Genomic DNA, 20,923 nt, shown 5'->3' on the forward strand with positions numbered 1-20,923 from the left:
GCCTTGTTCTTTGGGTCTCCTAGTAGATATCATCTCCTCCAAGATGATTTCCCAAATCCTCCAGCTTGACTTAAGATACTACTTTCATAGTCCCAAAGCACCTGTAATTCTCTACAACAGCATTTGAACCCTAATACTGCCTACGTATCCATTTTCCTGTATCGACTGTGAACTCATGTGAATTAAATTTATGTCAGGTGTAATGGCTGTGTTCGTAGTTCCCACTACTCAGAGTTCTCAGGAAATGTATGTTGAACAAATGGATATATAAATGGGGTCAGAGTGCCACTTGAACTTGAGTCCTACGCGTGGTCCTTGAAATGTTGTCTGGGTATCACAAACGCTCTCCTTTTTGAGAGTTTCGACTTGGTCAACCCACTAATATACCCATTATGTGGGTCCCCGCCTCCTCTCAATATTGTGACACCTTACACAGGTCAAATTCGTTCTTAAATCTGCATTTTCTGTTAAATATCAGCGAATATTAATTCCAGCCTCAAAGGGATAACATGAAGATCTGGAGATCAAGAATATCCAGAAACCAGCATAAGCTCTGACATGTGTACGCTACTCAATGCACGATAACCATTATTATTCCTGATACTAAGGGCAATTAAAACTCATACCAAGTATTACCTCATGACTAGTGGCCCCAATACTGAATGTTCTCCTTTCTGGTCTTCACCTACCAGGTGTTCTAAGGTCCAAGACTTTCTAGCTAATACCCATTTATAGTCTTCATCTCAAGATGAGATGGACCTGTTTGGGGTGGGTTCAGGACATTCCAACCTTTCCATATTCTAGTTTATGGCAAGAAACCTAGAGTCTCAAGGAAAAAATGGGTCAGGGAGAAATATTTTAGGGGTCAAGATATAAAGGCAGGGCTTGACCTGGGCAAAGGAGGCTCCTCAAGGGGATGGAAGGGTCTTCACCACCATGGCCCTATGCTGTCCTTGGCAGTCCAGGTTAAAATCTTCCAAAACTGGTCAATGGGTCAATGCCAGAGGGTCAAGTATTGCAACGCTCTTTCTGAAATATTGAACATGGCTTGTATTTCAGACCGCAAAATGAAGCATGGGGAGAAAGAAAGGAAGGAGAGAGGAAGGGAGGGGAGGAGGGTGGGGGTAAAGTACTGGCCAACTGTTTGTGATGATGATTTACTGGAAACACTCCAAAAACACTTTCATTTATTTCCCCACGGTCAGAACTTAACAGCTTTCCACACCTAGATGCAAGGGAGGCTGACGATGCAGCCTTTTTTCCAAATAGCTCTGTGGCAAGCTGAATATTGGTACTTCCATTACCAATGAAGTGAAAGGTAACAGAGTTGTAATAAGCAATTCCAGTCCTTGTCATAAGAGCCTACCATGTGTCAGGCACTGGTGAGAGTGCAACACACCAAGGCAAACATTATCCCCACCATGACAGGATTTATCGTCCAGGAGTAGAGATCTTCAAGAAGTGAGAAGATCAATGTCTCGTGAGAGAGGAACTAGAGGATGCCCTTGGAGCCCCTTCCTGTGAAAGATTCCATTATATAGAGACATTGAGGGAGATGCAGGGGTGAAGAAAGGGGAAGACGGCAGCTGTCTGTACCAATGTATCCAAAGGCTCAGATGAAAGACAGAGGGTGAAAACGTTCAGTATAACTAGAGCTCTGACTGTGACAGAAAAGAGTAGCTGTGGACGATGCTGGGCATGGCCATGGAAGCCACATAAATAAATGCACATTTTATCCTTAAGGCAAAGGGAGCTCACCAAGCATTTTGATCATGGATGTAATATGATGATTTCTACACTGTGCGAAGACCCTTCTGGCTGCAGTGAGAGGAAGGACATATGCAAAGAAAACAAAAGCATGGTAGGTGGGGGGAGACAGAAGAGTTGAGAATGGCTCACCTAGTCCTAGTGCTGACAACCAGAACGATATAGGTTCCGTAACTAATACTGGTAACCCAGATGGAGGTCCAGCTGTGAGTGACAGGTACACGTAGGTCTTGAGACCTGGTAACATATTCTCTAGCTCTGTCCTTATTTTTCAAGATTGCCTTGATTATTCTGCGTGTTTTGGATTTCAATACTAACTTTAGGGTATCAGTGTTCACAAAACACCCACCTGGATTTCACATGAGATTGTATCCAAGCTACGGATCAATTTACAGAGAATCATCACCTCTTCAATCTTTCCATCCTTGGAAGTTTCAAACCTTAAATGTGGTGTATTTCACCATTTAACTTCATGTTCAGTAACTTCTCTAAATAATATCTTACAGTATTCCACGTAGAGAATGTGCATATCTTTTGTTAGATACCCACCAGAAATATCCACTAGTTACATCTCCTCCAGAGAGATCCCTACTTACATGACTTTTATTTTGTAAGTAGTATCATTCTTTAAATAATGTTATTGCTTCTGTTGGTTGCTGGTAGTATAAAAATAAAATTGATTTTTTATATGGAATGTGTCTTGCAAAGCTCACTTCTTAATCTTAACCATTTTAGACTATTTAAGATTATTTTTAGGTTCAAACATTTTTAGGATTTTTTTCCAAAATTAATTTCTTTTTTTTTTTTTTTACTGTCTTATTACCTGGCTAGAACCTCCAGTACATTAATCAATAGAAGTGGTGATAGCAGGTGCCCTTTTCTTAGTACCAATATTATGGGGAATATTTTTAATATCTTACCATTGAGTAAGCTAATTGCTATAATTTTTTGTAGATACTCATTGTCCCAGTTAGAAAATTCCTTTGTATTCTTCTTTTGCTAAGTTTGTTTCCATTCAAAAATAAGAAGGAACATATCCAGTGAAATCAGTTAGGAGGCTGCTACATTATTCCACGTGAACGTCGATAACCACTCTGAGAAAGTAGACACCTTTGACATATTTCAGGCACAGAAGCCATACTTCATTTTATTGTTTAGAAATGATGGGTGGGCAGGTGGCAGGGTCAACAAGAAGTCTGAGTTTTTTATGGTTACCAGAAGGTAAGGGGGAGAGGGATGAATTGGGAGACTGGGATTGACACACACACACTACTGTACATAAAATAGATAACTAATAAGGACCTACTGTAGAGCACAGGGAAATCTACTCAATACTCTGTAATGACCTATACGGGAAAAGAATCTAAAAAGACTGGATAAATGTATAACAGATTCACTTTGCTGTACACCTGAAACGAACACAACATTGTAAATCAACTGTACTCCAATTAAAAAAAAAAACTCTGAAGTTTGTAAATTGGGCACCTGGGTGGACAAAGGGGACCTTTTTTGCCCTCATGCCCACCCACTGGCGTTGATACTGTAGATGAACCATGATAGGTGTGATAAGAAAAGGATACATTTGGGGCAACATCAAGAGACATCAGAGAGCCTCTGTTGTCCCAAACTGAAAAGTGTTTTCCTTTTCATTGAAATATAATCGACATAGAACATTGTGTAGGTTTAAGGTATCAATGTGTTGCTTTGATACATTTACCTATTGTAAAAGGATTGCCGTTGTAGCATTAGCCAACACCTCCATCACATCACATAGCTGCCACTTCCTTTTTGTGGCTGGAATAATTAAGACCTGCTCTCTTACCAAGTCTGATGATGATCATACGATACTGTTGTCTGTCATCACTATACCGGGCACTAGGTCTCCAGGGCTTATTTGTCTACTAGTTGCAAGTCTGCACCCTTAAACATCAGCTCCCCATTTCCTCGGCCCCCAGCCTTTACGCACCACCATTCTGCTGTTTCTACAAGTATGGATTTTTAGGGTCCACATTTAAGTGATATCATACAGTAATTGTCTTTCTCTGACTTATTTCACTTAGCATAATGCCCTCGAGGTCCATCCTTTTTGTCATAAATGGCAAAATTTCCTTCCTTCTTTCTCATGGCTGAAATATATATATATATATACATATATATAATTTTTTTTTTAAGCAGGCACACTCATCACTCCATCACAGCACTGATCTAACCTATCTCTCCTCAAGGTGCCCTCACATTTGGTGATCTGTTTCTGCGGGTTGATGCTACCGTTGCCTGGTCTCATGGGTATTAGGAAAGGTGAGGTTTGAAGGCTGAGATGGCATCTCCTTTCCCTACCCCAGCCCTGCCTCTCTTCCTTCTGTGTTTACCCCCAAGTTCTTTCATCTTCCCCATTACAACACCAAGACTGGATCTCCAGTCTGCCTTCCCTACCTGCTTCCATCATCCCGTTTCATACAACAGGTGCACGGAAGAATCAGGAGGTGGGGGAAAGGACCAAATTCGACCTCCATTAACACCTGTGTTCCTGAGGCAAGATACGTCCTTTCTATTTTCACCTTACATTTGCCGAAAGGAGGGAACAATAACTCCTTCTTAGTAATACATGAGTTCATGACGTCATGCTACGGGTTTATTTTTTTAAGATTTTTTTTTGATGTGGACCCTTTTTAAAGTGTTTATTGAATTTGTTACACTATTGCTTCTGTTTTATGGTTTGGTTTTTCGGCTATGAGGCATGTGGGATCTTAGCTCCCAGACCAGGGATCGAACCCGCACCCCCTGCATTGGAAGGCGAAGTCTTAACCTCTGGACCGTCAGGGAAGTCCCCCGTCCTAGGGACTTCTCAGTGCTCCACAGTTGTTACACCATCACCACTGGCACCAAAGTTTCCTAACTCTGAGTTAGGAAAAGGAACTAAAGCTTCAGAACATGGATACGATTACTCGGAGAATGTCCATCCCCTTCTACTATTCCTGGTCCATGGACGGGGCGACCAGTTGCCCTGAGATATTCCCCACATGGGCGGTCTTTGCTTTGCCTCTTCACACTTGTTCCTCAACCACTAGAAACTGGTTTCTCACCCCACACTTCCTCAGAAGCTGCTTTTGTCACAAACACTAATGTGTTTCCTGGAACTCTCAGTGGACGCTCCTCAACCCTTATTTTGTTCTTCTGGTACTTGTGTACGACCACTTCCTCCTTGAAATAGTCACTTCGATGGCTTTTTCTGACACCTGTCCCTACTCACTTCTGACAGTCCCTCCACCACCGAGTTTTCGGGCTCTCCAACGCCAGAGCTTTAAGGTTCTATGGTGGACCCACGTTTCTCTGAACGCAAGCCTGGTTGACTTCATTTAATGCCATGGTTTCAATTTCTCTATGATAGATGCCCAAATCTGTTTCTTTTTTTTAATATTTTTAAAAATTTTATTTATTTTATTTGTCTTTGGCTGCGTTGGGTCTTCGTTGCTCCGCGCGGGCTTTCTCTAGTTGCGGTGAGCGGGGGCTACTCTTTGTTGCGATGCACAGGCTACTCATCGTGGTGGCTTCTCGTTGCAGAGCACGGGCTCTAGGCGCCCAGGCTTCAAGAGCTGTGGCTCGTGGGCTCTAGAGCGCAGGCTTAGTAGTTGTGGCGCACAGGCTTAGCTGCTCCACGGCATGTGGGATCTTCCCAGACCAGGGCTTGAACCCGTGTCCCCTGCATTGGCTGGCGGGATCTTAACCACTGTGCCACCAGGGAAGCCCTGTTTCTCTTCTAAATAGAGTCACATTGGTGGGTTAGGGCTTCAATATGTGCATTTGGACACAATCCAGTGCATAGCAGGGACTGTCCTAAGCATTGCTTGGTGTCAGTAGCATTCCTGGCCTCTGCCCACTAGACGCCAGGACCACCCACCCACCCAATGTGTGACAACCAAGTCTCTCTGGACAGTGCCAAATGTCTCCTTGAGGACAACATTAAGAGCCACCCAGATAAGAACCCCTGGCTTGTAAGGCCATAAATAGGGTGATGGAAAAAGGTGGGTGTGATGGGGGACGGACACCCATGAGATCTGGTGGTCAGCTGGGTGAGGACGTGTTGACTGTGCTGAGAAGGGCGGTCACATCAAATACTGAAATGCTACAAAAACGCTCACCCAGCAGACAGAAAGAACAGCAGGTGGAGAGCCCAAGGCAGGGAAGGAGCAAGACACCCACCTGCACGACTGCAACAGAACGAGCAAGGGGAAACCCGGCTGAAAGGGGAGCAAAGAGGTCAGCAGGGCCAAATAAAGGACTTTTTGGTTCATCTTTTTCTTTGTAAAATATGTCGGTCTATTTATCCTCTCCAGCTTTGCTTCCTCTCTTCTCCTTGACGTGTCCTCTTTGCCAGTCCTCTAAAAAGAGGGGTGTCTTACCCTAAGTGGAGTTTGCAGAATTGCCCCAGACTTGGAACCCTGCCTTTTCCCCCAGATTGAGTGGTCAAAGATGGTGGTTATTTTGGGGGCAAGAACCCTGTAAACCAGGGCTTCTCAACCTTGGCACTGTTGACTTTCGGGGCTAGATAATTCTTCGCTGTACGGAGTGGGGGAGGGTGCCGTAGTGTGCACTGCACAACGTTTAGCAGCATCTCTGGACTCTACCCACCAGTAGCACCACCTCCCCGAGTTGTAACAGCCCCAAATGTCTCTTGACGTGGGGGCGAGGAGAGAGAAGAATCACCCCATTTGAGAACTACCGGGCTGGAGAGAGATCCCGGAATCTAGGCTGGGTCCCGGAACAGGAGCTGGGCATGCTCTGAGTGAAGAGTCAATGCGACCCAAATGGACTGAGATTTAGGATGGGATGTCAGGCAGTGGATCTGCTGGAGACAACAGATCCCAGCCCAGCCCAGCCCTGACCTAAATGTCCGTGTGAGTTTCGCTCACCCGTCACCGACTGTTCCATTGGGTCACTGAGCTCTGATCAGGGTCCTCTGCCTCCACAGGAAGAATGGTATCTCCCCGCTCTATCTGGATCCATCTCTTAGATGTGCGTTGGGTCTGTGCTCTGGACACTGGAGGTTTCCCTCTACCTTAAGTGCGAAGGTTTCCCCACCCCTCGCCCCCGGACCGTGATGGAATGTTCCACTTCTGGAGGACCTAGACACTTGGTGATCACAGACCTCTTGTTCGGAATCCAGGAATCCGAACTGCTGAAAGAGAAGGTCTGGCAAGTAATCCTGGAAAGAAGTATCAAGCCCTGAGTCTCCCTGGATTCAGCTCTCCGTGCCATCCTTCTTACTGAGCCTTTTATAGAAGTGACTTTATAACCCCAACTCTGTCTTTCACAAGCGCCTTGTGCAAAACAAGAGTGTTACTTGTTTAGTGTTCAGCATCACCTAAACTCCAGAAGAAGCTGAGGTTCCCATCAGCCACTCGTCAGGCAGCTGTGACGGCCTCTGGTTTACTGGTTTCTGACTTAACCTTGGTTGCCTCTCCCTTAACACTGATGCTGCAGCCCCTGGAAAGCTAGTCAGCTCTCCCAGCGAGGTGTAACGTGGCGGTTCTGACCTCTGCTTTAGCAGCTAATCCTGAGTGGACCTTGCATACCTCCGAGGTGCCTCAGGACACAGTTCTAAATCAACAGGTCATGGGAACGGCCCAAAGTCCATCAGCAGGAGAATGAGTTTTGCTTGTCTCTACAGCATAATGTGAAAGAATAAACAGACAGAGTGTGGGACGTCTCTGGTGGTCCAGTGGTTAAGACTTCGCCTTCCATTGCGGGGGGTGTGGGTTCGATCCCTAGTAGGGGAGCTAAGATCCCACACGCCTTGCAGCCAAAAAACCAAAACATAAACAAAAGCAATATTATACTAAATTCAATAAAGACTTCAAAAATGGCCCACACCAAAAAAAAAAATTTTTAAAAAAACAAAGAGTAAACAGAGTGAACTCAGCAATAAAAAAGAATGAACTACTGAAATACAGGCATACCTTGTTTGATTATGCTTTGCAGGTTTTCTTTTGTTTTTTGTTTTTTGTTTTTTCACAAATTAAAGGTTTGCGGCAACTCTGTCGAGCAGGTCTACCAGTGCCATTTTTACAGCAGTGTTTGCTCACTTTCTCTCTGTGTCACATTTTGGTCATATTTGCCTTATTTCAAACTTTTTTAATATTATTATGCTTTATTCTTATTATTATCCGTGATCAGTGATCCTTGATGTTACCATTGTAACGATTTTGGGGTACCAAAAACTACACCTACGTAAGAGAGAAAATGATAAATGTTGTGTGTGTTCTGACTGCTAAAAAAACCCACAAGAGGTTAGATAAGTATCCCCTTGGGGGAAGGACTCGCCTTCCCACGCCTTGGTCTCCTGGTTCATACGCATGGCCTGGAAGAGAGCCCTGGTGAGACCAACCCCAAAGCCAAGAGTTCGCCTCCACTTCTAGTAATAGGCGTCCCCCACCTTCTCTCTGGGACTCACCAAGGCTGAGCAGAATGGTGAGAGGATGAGCCATGATTCTGCAACCATTCAAGCCCTCTGGCCCCAGCAGAGCTGAGCCATGAAGGGACTGAGGCTGGGATGCTGAGGGAGGCCCTCCTGACACCACAAGGCTGAGGTTTTTAACACCTGCTCTCTCAAAGGAAGAGACACTACCCCTCCTAGGTCTTGACTTTACCCAGCTGCGGACCCGTGGGAGGGTGCAATATCCTGAAGACATCACATGCTGTCCATCTGCAGTGGGGTTTCCAACCTCAGGGTGTATAGCAGCCCCCTTGGCCTCTGCCCACTAGAAGCCAGCAGCACAGCCGGTTGTGTGACCCAGAAAAATCCAGAGTCGTCAAATCCATAGAGACAAAGTAGATTAACGGGTACAGGGGCTCCCCTGGGTGACGAAAAAGTCCTGGAACTAGATGGTGGTGCTGGTGGCGCAATGTTGTGAATACACTGAATGCTGCTGAATTGTATACCTGAAGACGATGAAAATGCTAACATTGATGTGATGTGTATCATGCCATGATTTTTTAAGTCTCCAGATATTGCCAGATTGGGGGCAAAATCATGCTCAGTGGCAGGGAGTCCTCTCCCTGTTTCCTTCTTTATAAATAGATAAAATAACATGGTCTTTGGGGGGCAGGGGGGAATGAACTGCTGCAGAGTGTCAATCAGAATGTATTTAAGATTCTGGGAAGGTCTGGCCCAGACACTGTCAACCACAACCTCTCTCGACTATATTTGTATCTTTTTTAAAATATTTATTTATTTATTTTGGTTGTGCTGGGTCTTCGTTGCAGCAGGCGGGCTCCTTAGTTGCGGCTCGCCCGTTCTTAGTTGCGGCATGCGGACTTCTTAGTTGCAGGATCTAGTTCCCTGACCAGGGATCGAACCCGGACCCCCTGCATTGGGAGCGCAGAGTCTTAACCACTGTGCCACCAGGGAAGTCCCTGTATCTTTTTTAGAAAACAGAAATCCTACCCAAGAGCTTTGTACTCAAGGAGAACGCTGAATTTTGACTCCGTCAGCCTCACCTCTAATACCGTGATCACTCCTTCTGATCCATACTCAATTCCTCCATCATCTATTCCTTTGAAATCCTTGCCTAACCATGTCCCACTCAACACCGGTATCCAAAAGCCTGATTTAAGTTAGTATCAGCTGAGTGTCACCCCAAATACCACAGCAGCCTTGAGTGTTTGAGCAGATTTATCTTAATAAGGGCCTGCTAAGGATGGCAATGCAACACAGAGAAAGAAACTGGGTCCTTCCTGGGATCAACGAGCAACTAAGGTAAGCCATACTACCTCCGTACTTGAGTTCATAGATCTACGTTAACTTGGGGTCTTTATCTTCTAGTTGATGGGTTGAAAGAACTAATGTGATGTTTAACCCACAAAAAATATGGCACAGAAGGAATAATGTGAAAGGGATATGAAAGGTAAAATGAGACATAGAAAATGGGAGACAATATATAAAGAGATAAAAGCCAAATTTTTCCCCAGAGTTCTGAATCCCCAGCATAAAATAAAAAATAGGAAATAAAAGGAATATCCGTACTCAAACATGTCAGTACTCAAAGACAAATCGAAGAGAACATCTCAACAGCCAGAATAGAGGGGTGACTGACTACAGAGAAATGCTACAAAGAAATGCCAATGTGACCCAGAGCAGATATTCCAACAGCAACAACGAAAGCTAAAACCTATGCAATAATATCTTCAAAATGTTGAGGGATAACACCTATTAGCTTTCAAGTGTATACAAGCTAAATTATTCAAGGTTTCCGCCCCCCCCACCCCCCGCTGCGTTTGGTCTTCGTTGCTGCACACAGGCTTTCTCTAGTTGCAGTGAGCAGGGGCTACTCTTTGTTGCAGTGTGTGGGCTTCTCACTGCGGTGGCTTCTCTTATTGCAGAGCACGGGCTCTAGGTGCATGGGCTTCAGTAGTTGTGGCACACCGGCTCCACAGTTGTGGCACGCCGGCTCCACAGTTGTGGCTCATGGCTTAGCTGCTCCGTGGCACCAGGGCTCGAACCTGTGTCCCCTGCATTGGCAGGCGGTCTTAACCACTGCACCACCAGGGAAGTGCCAAGAATAAAGTTTTAAGAATACATTTCATCTCACCTAAAAATGTGAGATTTGGGGTTTTTACAGTTATCAGGTGAAAAGTGTCAGGGAGAAAAGTTCACTGAAAACGTTATCCTAAATCCAAAACAAATTGTGTCGTTTAAGCTTTCAACCTGAATCACTAACTACAGGCCACTGTTTCTGTAGCTGTGACTTTATGATAATGTTCCCTATCGATAAAGACTCCTGTATCAGTATAAGACTACTTAAGGTAGTCTTATCACCTACCTCTTAAGTTTGGTGGAAATATTAAGGAAGGAGCGATTACTCACTTTTGTCAGTGCCTAGAAATTAGCACCAAAATGGTGACTTTATTTTTTAAAGTTCTGAACTGGCTTTCCAGCCTTTTCTACGAGTTACCAGCAACAGGTATGGATTACGTACACACAGAATCACTGAACATTTAAAGAGAAGAGTGATGTGGTCAGATGTATGCTTCTCAATAACAGGACAGTTCAGCACAGGAACTGGCAAACCATAACACATGGGCCAAACCTGGCCTGTTGCCTGTTTTAGTAAAGGTTCATTGGAATGCAGCCCCGTCCACTCCCTTATGTGTTGTCTTTGGCTGTTTCACACTATAATGGCAGAGCTGCGTAGTTATGACAGACCATAGAGCCTGCAAAACCCAAAATATTGGGTGAGCCCGAAAGGTTTGTTTGGGTTTTTCCGTAACATCTTATGGAAAGACCCACATGAACTTTTCGGCCAACCCAGTCTTAGCTAGCTGGCCCTTTACAGAGAAAGCTTACCAACTCCTGGATTAGAAGATCATAAAACTGATTAACAAAACCACAAGCCACACTGATCACGTAGGCTCACTGGGCAACTATTATATTAGGCCAAGAAATACCTGCACGAGGGCAGAAAAGTAGAAGAAACCCACGTAATCATCTAGGAACGTTGTAACATTTGTTCCTAGACTAAGTAAGCCAAGTTCACCCTAAGTTAGCTGCTGGGCATATTAATAAGTACAGCATCAAACAAAGTGCTTTGCTTTTTATTATCCTTGTGAGAGAAAACATTTTAACATCAAGTGGGTGCGTGACTTGTGCGGAATTTACCAGAAACCGGAGGGTGAGAAACCAATGCTCAATTCTACATTTTGATTTGAACGTCAAATGTAATTAACGTTTGACGTCCTTCATTAATGAGATGTCTTAGAGATATCAGACGGCCCCCTCTGGGGACACGCGAGAGAGTTATCTTCCTTCAGGAAAGGAAGTGACAACATAAGGGCCTGGCTGTTCTGGCATTATTGCATTCAATCGTCAACTGTGGACTGCTTTCTTTCACATCCTTCAACAGCTTCTGGATTTCCACGGTAGGTTTGTCTATCTTCAACCTGAGTGTCCTTAGGGGGCCATTCTTCTGTTTTAAAGCCTCCAGGAGCACCATTACTCCACTCTGCCCCAAGATGTTCTGGCCCAGGTCCAGAGTTTCTAGGCTCTGGTTGCTAATAAGAGCAGAGGCGAGATCCTGGCAACTGAAAGGGGTGATGGAGCAGCCCCAGAGCCTGTTGGGAAAGTACAGAAACCCACTCATTTAAGCGAGCTCTTATGGACAATCTACCGTGTTGCCAGGCGTACTCTTACTTGCTGAGGACCTAGCAGCAAAGAAATGAAAATTATTTTCTTCATGGAGCTTATTTTAGTGACATCAGGACACGTTGTATTGAAGACGGGATATGACAGTGTCAGAACAAAATAAACAGGATTAGGATTAATAGGACAGAGAAGGATTAAGTAGATTTGCGATGGTCAGTGAATGCCACATTGCAAGGATGATAGGAGGGGGAAAACGTGAACCATTTTGAGTGAATGGTTTTGAGTGAACCATTATGATATTCGGGGGAAGGAAGCCAGTGTAGCTGAAATGCCAAGCTAGCAGGAAAGTAGAAAGAGTGGCTCATAACTATTTATAGGATCCCGGAGAATCTTGTAGGCTATTATAAAACCTTCAGATTTTATCCACAGTGATAAGAAGAGCTTTTGAGTCTTTTGAAAGACAAGTGCTATGGCCTGGCTTGCAAGTTGAAAGACACCTCGGGGGTGATGGGTTGAGAACCAACGCTGGGAAATCAAGAACTGAAACGTGCAGACTACATTCAGAGATAATGCAATAAATCCAGATGACATACTGAGTGAAGTCAGTCAGACAGACAGAGACAGATATCTTTATATGATATCGCTTACATGTGGACTCTAAAGAAATGGTACAAATGAACCTATTTACAAAACAGAAATGGAGTCACAGATGTAGAAAATAAACTTGTGGTTACCAGAGGGGAAAGGTGTCGGGGAGGGATAAATTGGGAGATTGGGATTGACACATACACCCCACTATATATAAAACAGATAATTAATAAGAAACTACTGAATAGCACAGGGAACTCTATTCAATACTCTGTAATGGGGACTTCCCTGGTGGCGCAGTGGTTGAGAATCTGCCTGCTAATGCAGGGGACACGGGTTCGAGCCCTGGTCTGGGAAGATCCCACATGCCACGGAGCAACTAGGCCCGTGAGCCACAACTACTGAGCCTGCGCGTCTGGAGCCTGTGCTCCGCAACAAGAGGGGCCGCAATAGCGAGAGGCCCGCGCACCGCGATGAAGAGTGGCCCCCGCTTGCCACAACTAGAGAAAGCCCTCGCACAGAAATGAAGACCCAACACAGCAAAAATAAATAAATAAATTAATAAACTCCTACCCCCAACATCTTCTTTAAAAAAAAAAAAAAACTCTGTAATGACCTATATGGGAAGAGAATATAAAAACGAGTGGGTATATGTATATGTGTAACTGACTCACTTTGCTGTACACCTGAAACTAACACAACATTGTAAATCAACTCTAGTCCAATAAAAAATTTAAAAATCCATATGACAGCTGGTAACCCAGATGAAGCATTAGTGGTACAGGTGGTGGGGTGGTAGACGGTCATCTCGTAGGTATCTGGAAAGAGGCGCCTCAGGAGAGTCTGAATGGATGTGTGAAATGATGAAAGGCACAAAAGAGCAGGAGCCTGAGAGTCAGGGAACAGAATAGGATTGTGTTCTCTTAGACGCTACAGCTAGTTATTTAAGCTAGGGATGCATTATGTTACCATGGCCTCCATTCCTTATCTCCTTTTCCCAGAGCTCCTTCTAGACTAAAAGATGTCTTTGCCGGTGGAGGACAGAGGGAGACACTCTTTGGGGTAGATACAGCTCATGCCAGCTTATATATACCCTAGTTAGCCAACTCAAGTCAGAAGGACCCCTCAGCCACATGCCCTTGACCGCTGCACCACCTGCACATCTAACTATATGCGGAGTCTCTAACCACCCTTGTGCTGCCCCAGGCACTATGGTAGCCACTGGAGATACAGAAAATAGATTCAATTTCTCTCTAAATAAAATTAACAAGTAAACGGATGAACAAAACATGGTATATCCATACAATGGGATATTACGTAGCCATATAAGGAATGACATGCTTACACCTGCTACGTGGATAAAACCTTGAAAATATTACGCTAGCTGAAAGAGGCCTGACACAAAAAGCCACCTAGGAAATATAGAGAATAAGTTAATCTTTAGAGCCGAAAACACCTTTGTGGTTGCCAGGAGTGGAAGGGAATGGAGAGTGACTGCTTCGTGGGAATAGAGTTCTCCACTGGGGATGGTGAGAAAGTTCTAGAACTGGACAGTGGCAGTGGTTACACAAGTACAGTCAGCGCCACTGAGCTGTTTACTGAGTGTACAGTGGTTCATTTACGCCGTGTGCATTTCCCTCTCCATAAAAATAAGTGTTTAAAAATGTATAGTTCTGGTGACTGGGCAGGACAATACTAGAGTCAATTTATTATTTGTTATAGAGAACAGATCATGCTGCAATAGGACAGTCAGAAGACCTCTGAACTATCAAAACTAGCTTGTTCTCCCCCAAAATAACTAAGGTGAGGAGTATTGGCAGACAGCCCTGCAAACTCCAGGGTCTGTATGCTGTAGTCAAAAAAAAAAAAAAAAAAGAAAAAGAAAAACCCACGAAATACAAATGAACTTATTTACAAAACAGAAATAGACTCAGACATAGAAAACAAATTTACGCTTACCAAAGGGGAAAGGTGGGGGAAGGGATAAATTACGAGTTGGGGATTAAAATATACATGGTACTATATATAATATAGATAACACACAAGGATCTACTGTATAGCACAGGGAAGTATACTCAGCATCTTATAAAAACCTACAATGGAAAAGAATCCAAAAAAGAATATATATATAAAACTGAATCACTTTGCTGTACACCTGAAACACAAGATTGTAAATCAACTATATTCAATAAAAATTTTGTAAAAACACTAAGGACAAAGACCTTGCAGTGAGAGAAAGAACTGGGTGGGTTCTGGGAACTGAGGGGCTAGTTGAGTGATGTACACACCAAGGTGGGGAGAAAAGCATGAGATGAAGTTCGACAGACAGGAAGGGGGTCCCTCATAGACAGTGGTCTGAGACTTGGTAGCAAATATGGATTCACATGCTGTCATATAAAAACGTGTACAATGAGGGCTTCCCTGGTGGTGCAGTGGTTGAGAGTCCGCAGGGGACGCGGGTTCGTGCCCTGGTCCGGGAAGATCCCACATGCCACGGAGCGGCTGGGCCCGTGAGCCATGGCCGCTGAGCCTGCGCGTCTGGAGCCTGTGCTCCGCAACGGGCGAGGCCACAACCGTGAGAGGCCCGCGTACCGCAAAAAAAAAAAAAAAAAATGTGTACAATGAGGCTGATGCGTTTACAAAGTAATTCACCCAATGCATTAATTGTGCTGTTATCAGGATGGGTCATAGAGAAGACTTGCCCATTCTGTAAGGGAAGAGTTAAATGTCCTAAGTCACAGCTAATTAATATCAGATGGGATCTGAACCAGCTTCTGATGTCAAAGCCCCTGTTCAATGCCTTCGCTATGGTGCTGGGCTCGTGTTCACTGATCCAGAGAGATGAGTTCCCATCTGTGGATACCTTGGATTTTCCTCTCCAACTTCTACTTCAGAGGAGCTCAGACTTGACTGAGTATTAGAACCAACCAGAATATCCTTAAAAATTCTGCTACCTGGGCTCCACTTCCTCCAAGATTGAGTTCATCTGGGGGAAGCGTGACCATCAAGAATTTTAAGTTCCCCAGGTACAGCCAAGATGCCAGGATAGTAAACAAAACCACCGTATATCCTAGCGGGCTCTCTGCTCAAGGCTCGGGAAGTCTTTACATTTATACAACCCAGATTCTCTTCCCAGTAGGCTTCTGGTTGCAAAGCAGGTTGCGTCAATGAGATACGTTTGACAGGCTTGGAAGAGAGAAGTGATTCAAAGCTCGCCATCCTGTTGGGGCCACTGCCTATCCTGAGGGTGGTATCCATCTACGGTTCCCCGGGTATTGAACTGGGGGAGGCCCACTGTGTCCTGATCACTGGACCCCACCAGACGCAGTGTGATCCTGAGGTCTACTTCACTGGAGGCTCTTCCCGCTTAAAACCACTCCCTCTGGCCCTCTGATCAACTTTGTAAACACCCAGTTACCTGTATTCAATTTCTCTCCTAAAACTGGACAAAGTGAGATTATCGCAGTTTGTATTCCAAAATCTCCGAAAGATTAAATATTTCCAAAACATCTTTAAAATGAAGAAAGCAACTTACCCTAGACATTTCAGGTTACAGTTTGGTTTCTTCAAAGCTTCACAGAGAAAGCACAATCCAGTGGCTATGGGGTTGAAACCCAGGTCCAAGTCTGTTAGGCTGGAGTCTCCTTGGAGAAGCTTTGAGATGTATTTGCAGCCATGTCTGTTTATGTTGCAATGACACAACCTACAATTACAGTCATATGAAGAGAAGTCTATTATCCCTCTGTGACACACATCCTGTGAAATAGCTGTTACTTCCAGCATCACTTATATGCTACCTTGAGCCATATGCTTTCAGGTAGGCTACATAAAAACATAAAACACATGGAATGATGATTACATTATGTCTACCCTGCCTAGATGGTAGAGTGTTAAACTGGCCTCTGTCTGCCACCTTTTATTACGGAGAAACAGACACGCATCTCCTAAGATACAGGTTTTCCTAGCATGATAGCAATATCACATAGGTGAAGGGCTCTGGATTCAGACAGACCTGAGACTGGATCTGAGGCCTCACTTATTTTCTGCACGGTTAGGTCATTGGGATTCCATTCTCCCTGTCTTATGTTTTATCTCAAGTCCTGTATTTAATTGTCCCAGCATAACTGTGGTACATCAAATGCACAACATTCATGATACGAGTGGCTATGTCTCTAATTTAAACACTGCAGACTCCTCCAAGCTTAGACTCCTACAACGCCTCCTGACCATAGAGAAGGATGTTCCCATGGTACAGTTAGGCAGGTGGACCTGCAATCATCCCTAAAAAGCCTTGTGCCCCACGTACGGCATAACAGCGACAGAGGCTGTAGAGCCTGAAGTGACATGACAAACAGCAGGTGGATGATAACTGGACCAAAAGACGCCATGCTTTGTATGATGTGACACCTGAAAACCATGAATCTAGGGCGCTTGGGGAGAGAAGTTAAAACAAAATCTAAAATTAAGTTTCGACAGCCTACAAACTGGAGGTTTGGTCAAACATTGCCTTTATGTATTTAAGGTAACGATCATTGATACCTCAGTTTATAGAGGGGGCTTCATACCCACTACACAGATGTGACCATAGGCACACTAAGTGGTTAAACTTTGGTGTTCTAATTAGCTAATTGGCAAAATTGAAACAAAGGTAACTATTGCTTGTGGTTGTAAGGACTAAAAAGTCTCAAAATTTAGTAGAGTACCCGATACACAATAAGCGCTTATAAGCATCAGATGTTTGTTGTTGTTGAGATGCCTAAATCAACTCTGTAAAACAGAGCAGTCTATGTAGTGACATCATATGGAAAATTTTATATTCTTCTAATGAATACTGTTGAAGCAGTATTTCTATCTCTGCGACTATAAATTGAATACCTGGCTTCCTCTCCGGTCTCGAACCCTACTATATAACTCAATCCACTCCCATCTGCTGGAAGATGTCATGTGAATTTTCAGAATATACACAGAACATCGGACCTGAGAACCAGCTGCTTATCTCAAATTCTCAGAATAGGAAGAGGCTGGAAGGTCAACCTTACTCTTAAAAGACATGCAAACATTAACATCTGTTTCTAACTGTTCTTTCCCTAATTTCCACCAGAATCTTGCTGGTTTCATTCAAGTGGAATTATTAAGTACTCTTGTTTCTGTCCTACTTGAATCCAGGTGTGCGAATGTACATACAATATACACACATGCACACACACATACACACACACACACACACACAAGCCAGCAGGGACTTACACCAAGGTCTGTAGTTGACATTCGGGGTAACTCAAGCCCTCACACAGAATTTTCACCCCGCCAACGCCAAGGTTGTTTTTGGCCAAGCACAGGTGGGTCAGCCTCTGGTTGACAATCAAAGCAGAAGACAGCTCCTCGCAACAGGCTTCTGTAAGGTGACAGTTTTCCAACCTGCAAAAGCACCACGTAAGTGGTAAGACATTTCCAAAGTCCAAACTTCCCAGCTGACAGCCCTTAATGCAAGTCCCACCCTCTCTATCCTGTGCTGGTGATCAAAGCCTGAAGGACCAGAAATGAGACGAGGGCAAGCAAAAATGCATGCCTCATCTACCTGGGGCCAAAATGGGCACCAGGGGTCTCCATCTGTAAGAGGTCCCATAGGGTTTGCCCTGTAAGTCTGGTCTTCCCACTGCTCTTCTCTGTGTGGCCCCAGACCTAAAATGAAGATGTTTCATGGGAGGAGAGGAGAGACTTACGACAATTTCTGCAGGAAACACATTGGGTGTCTCAGAGTCGAACACAGCAACTTGACACCCTCATCCGGAAACTCACTGGCTGTGAGATCCAGGCATTTCAGGGACTGGTTGATTTTGAGGGCCGAGGAGAAATCAGCCCACCGCTGAGGGGTGTCAGAACAAGAACCCAACCTGCGGGATAAATGGGGGAAAGTCATTCTTCTGGGAGGACAAAGAGACCCTGTCAGCTAATTATGCTTGGAGACTGTATCCTTGATTCTCGTGTCATTCTACTCCAACATGCGTCAAACCCTGGCCTGAACTATTAGAGAACTGATCTCCTTTGCTTCTTCAAGTATCTCTGTGGCCATTTGATCATCATCCAGCCTCATCTCTAAGAGGAAAATAAAAATCAGTAATACAATTCTGTGTGAAGTTTCACCAACATGGCCTATTTCTCAAACCCCACTTTTTATATCACTTTCCCTGACCTGAGTCTATCCCAATCCCACTTAAATTTAAATGTGATTCTATTGAAAAAAAAAATTTGATGCCTGGGGACTTCCCTGATGGTCCACTGGTTAAGACTTTGCCTTCCAATGCAGATGGTGCGGGTTCGATCCCTGGTCGGGGAGCTAAGATCCCACATGCCTCGGGGCCAAAAAACCAAAACATAAAACAGAAGCAATAGTGTAACAAATTCAATAAAGACTTTTAAAATGGTCCACATCAAAAAAAAAATCTTTTTTAAAAAAATTGATGCCTGAAACTCAAAATGTTCCATTTCATAAGTTATTAGGGAATATGTTAATTAAAACAAGGAGATACAATTTGACACTTAGGCAGCCATGTCCCAAGTTTGAGTTTGGGTTGCAAGAACAAGAATAACTGCAAACTCCTTCTGTTGACGGAAATACGAATGTGGTACAGCTATTTTAGAGAACGCTGAGGCAATCCATTATACTGGGTTGGAAACTCAGCTGCTCTTGTAGACACAAATCAGAGGACAGGACTCCAGGACAAGCTTGTTTGAATAATGGCTCTGCCCCTAATGTTCAAAATATTCACCAGTTAGTTAAACTTTTTAATATTCTTTTTTCCCTCCATCTGTTCTTTGGGGAGAGAGGATACTGTGCGCCATGCAAATAAAGGATATAATCAATCCATATACTCTACCTATTAGAATGTACGTCACAAGCAAAACTGGAGTTCTTAAGATCAGTACCTTTCTTCCCTCAAAGCTTAACCCGTAACAAGGACACTATAGGTTTACGTAATTTCAATACAAGGTAGAATGTAAAGTGTCTCAAATCAATGAGCAAAAACCAGGAGATTCTGCACCAGCCATTTGTCACTCTGGAGCTTCGGTATATCCACTGAGAAACGTCATTTATCACAGCTTCAGAGTAAACATTTACTTTTATACTATGTCAACTAGTAAACATCTTTGCCACGAATTATGAAGTATAATTTCCTCAAGGATTTCAAAACGCATGTTTTCTATAAATTTGAGATTTTATAAAACACACCAACACTAAATTTAAGTCTGTAATCTGATTTTTTTATATCATGCTTCAAACGTGTACTTTCAATTGTTATTTCACTACCCACATTTCTCAAGACTCCTTTGCGTCAACTCTACTTGTTTGAATAAAAATCTAAAGAAACAAACAAACAAAAACACACTTCAGAGTAACAGATGCTTTTTCTAATTTAATGAAAGACAGCACCATCAGGAATCATCCGTAATGGTAAGAGCTGACAGCTGTGCCTGGTGCCTATGCAAAGCAGTCCACATCCCATGTTTCATTCAATCCTCAAAACCCCATATCATGGATGAGGGGACAGCTCAACATCATACAGGTCACAAAGGTCAAAGCAAGGTTCCCAAATCCAAAAACCTGTGTCACTAGCCAGTACCTCACGTTGCTACTCAACTAAGTTGGGGGGGGGAATGGCACCCTAACGACGGGTGATGATAATCAGAGCACTCGTTACGAGATCTCATGGAGGATAAGGGAATCTGTCAAACCAGTGAGCTACCAGGAACCAGAATGCTCGATGTTTCTACAGCATCACTGAGTGACCAATTAAGGCTGACGGCTACTCTGAATCACAACAGGTAGGTAACATGCAATCTGAGATGCCATGTCCCTAAGCTAGAAGATGACACAAAATTCTGAGTGTTTCCTTGCATTCAGGACTCATCATTCAATGCAGAAGGCTAGCTGGCTGGGGAAAGACTATAGGCTGACATGCCATCCATATTCTATGTGAGAATATGTTCCCCTGTTTAACGTGGTACCCAATCAGGGTGGCCACCCTCTTCTTTCTTGTTTACAGAGCTCACAGCATCCTTCCCATGCTGAGAACAGCAATGACAGGAGACCTACTTCAGATACTGCAGGTTACATCTTGGATGTTTCAGGATCTCACACAATAGCAGCAACAGCATCTCATCACCGTGGACACTGCCTTCCAGAACCAGATGTGTCAGAGTCTTCTTCCCAATGAAAGCCAGACAGAAGTCCCGATAAGCATCGGCAGGGGAGACGTTCTTAATCCTAGGGAAAATAAAAAGAAGGGATTCAGTCCATCTTGAGTGCTGTAGATGGTGGGTGCCGAGAACACACAGTGGGATGAGAGGTCACAAGTCAAGACAGGGGTGGCGAGCTGGCCTGGTACGCTGAACCGAAGGACGAGTCAACCGAGCGATAGCTGGATAGAG

At 44.1% G+C, this 20,923-nt stretch overlaps 1 protein-coding gene across 16 annotated transcripts in view; it reads right to left on the reverse strand.

The window, feature by feature from the left end:
- Window positions 1–20,923, reverse strand: part of NLRP7 (NLR family pyrin domain containing 7) — a 182,347-nt gene that overhangs the window by 138,775 nt on the left and 22,649 nt on the right. For all 16 annotated transcript variants that reach the window (XM_079906907.1, XM_079906899.1, XM_079906897.1 and 13 more), the window contains 4 exons: window positions 20,589–20,759; window positions 18,217–18,387; window positions 17,741–17,911; window positions 16,029–16,196 (listed from right to left, as the gene is read on the reverse strand). In XM_079906907.1, coding sequence (XP_079763033.1) covers window positions 16,029–16,196; window positions 17,741–17,911; window positions 18,217–18,387; window positions 20,589–20,759 — 681 coding nt within the window. The remainder of the gene's footprint in view (window positions 1–16,028; window positions 16,197–17,740; window positions 17,912–18,216; window positions 18,388–20,588; window positions 20,760–20,923) is intronic.

This window comes from Stenella coeruleoalba (assembly GCF_951394435.1).
Source record: "Stenella coeruleoalba genome assembly, chromosome: 20".
Lineage (NCBI taxonomy): Eukaryota > Metazoa > Chordata > Mammalia > Artiodactyla > Delphinidae > Stenella > Stenella coeruleoalba.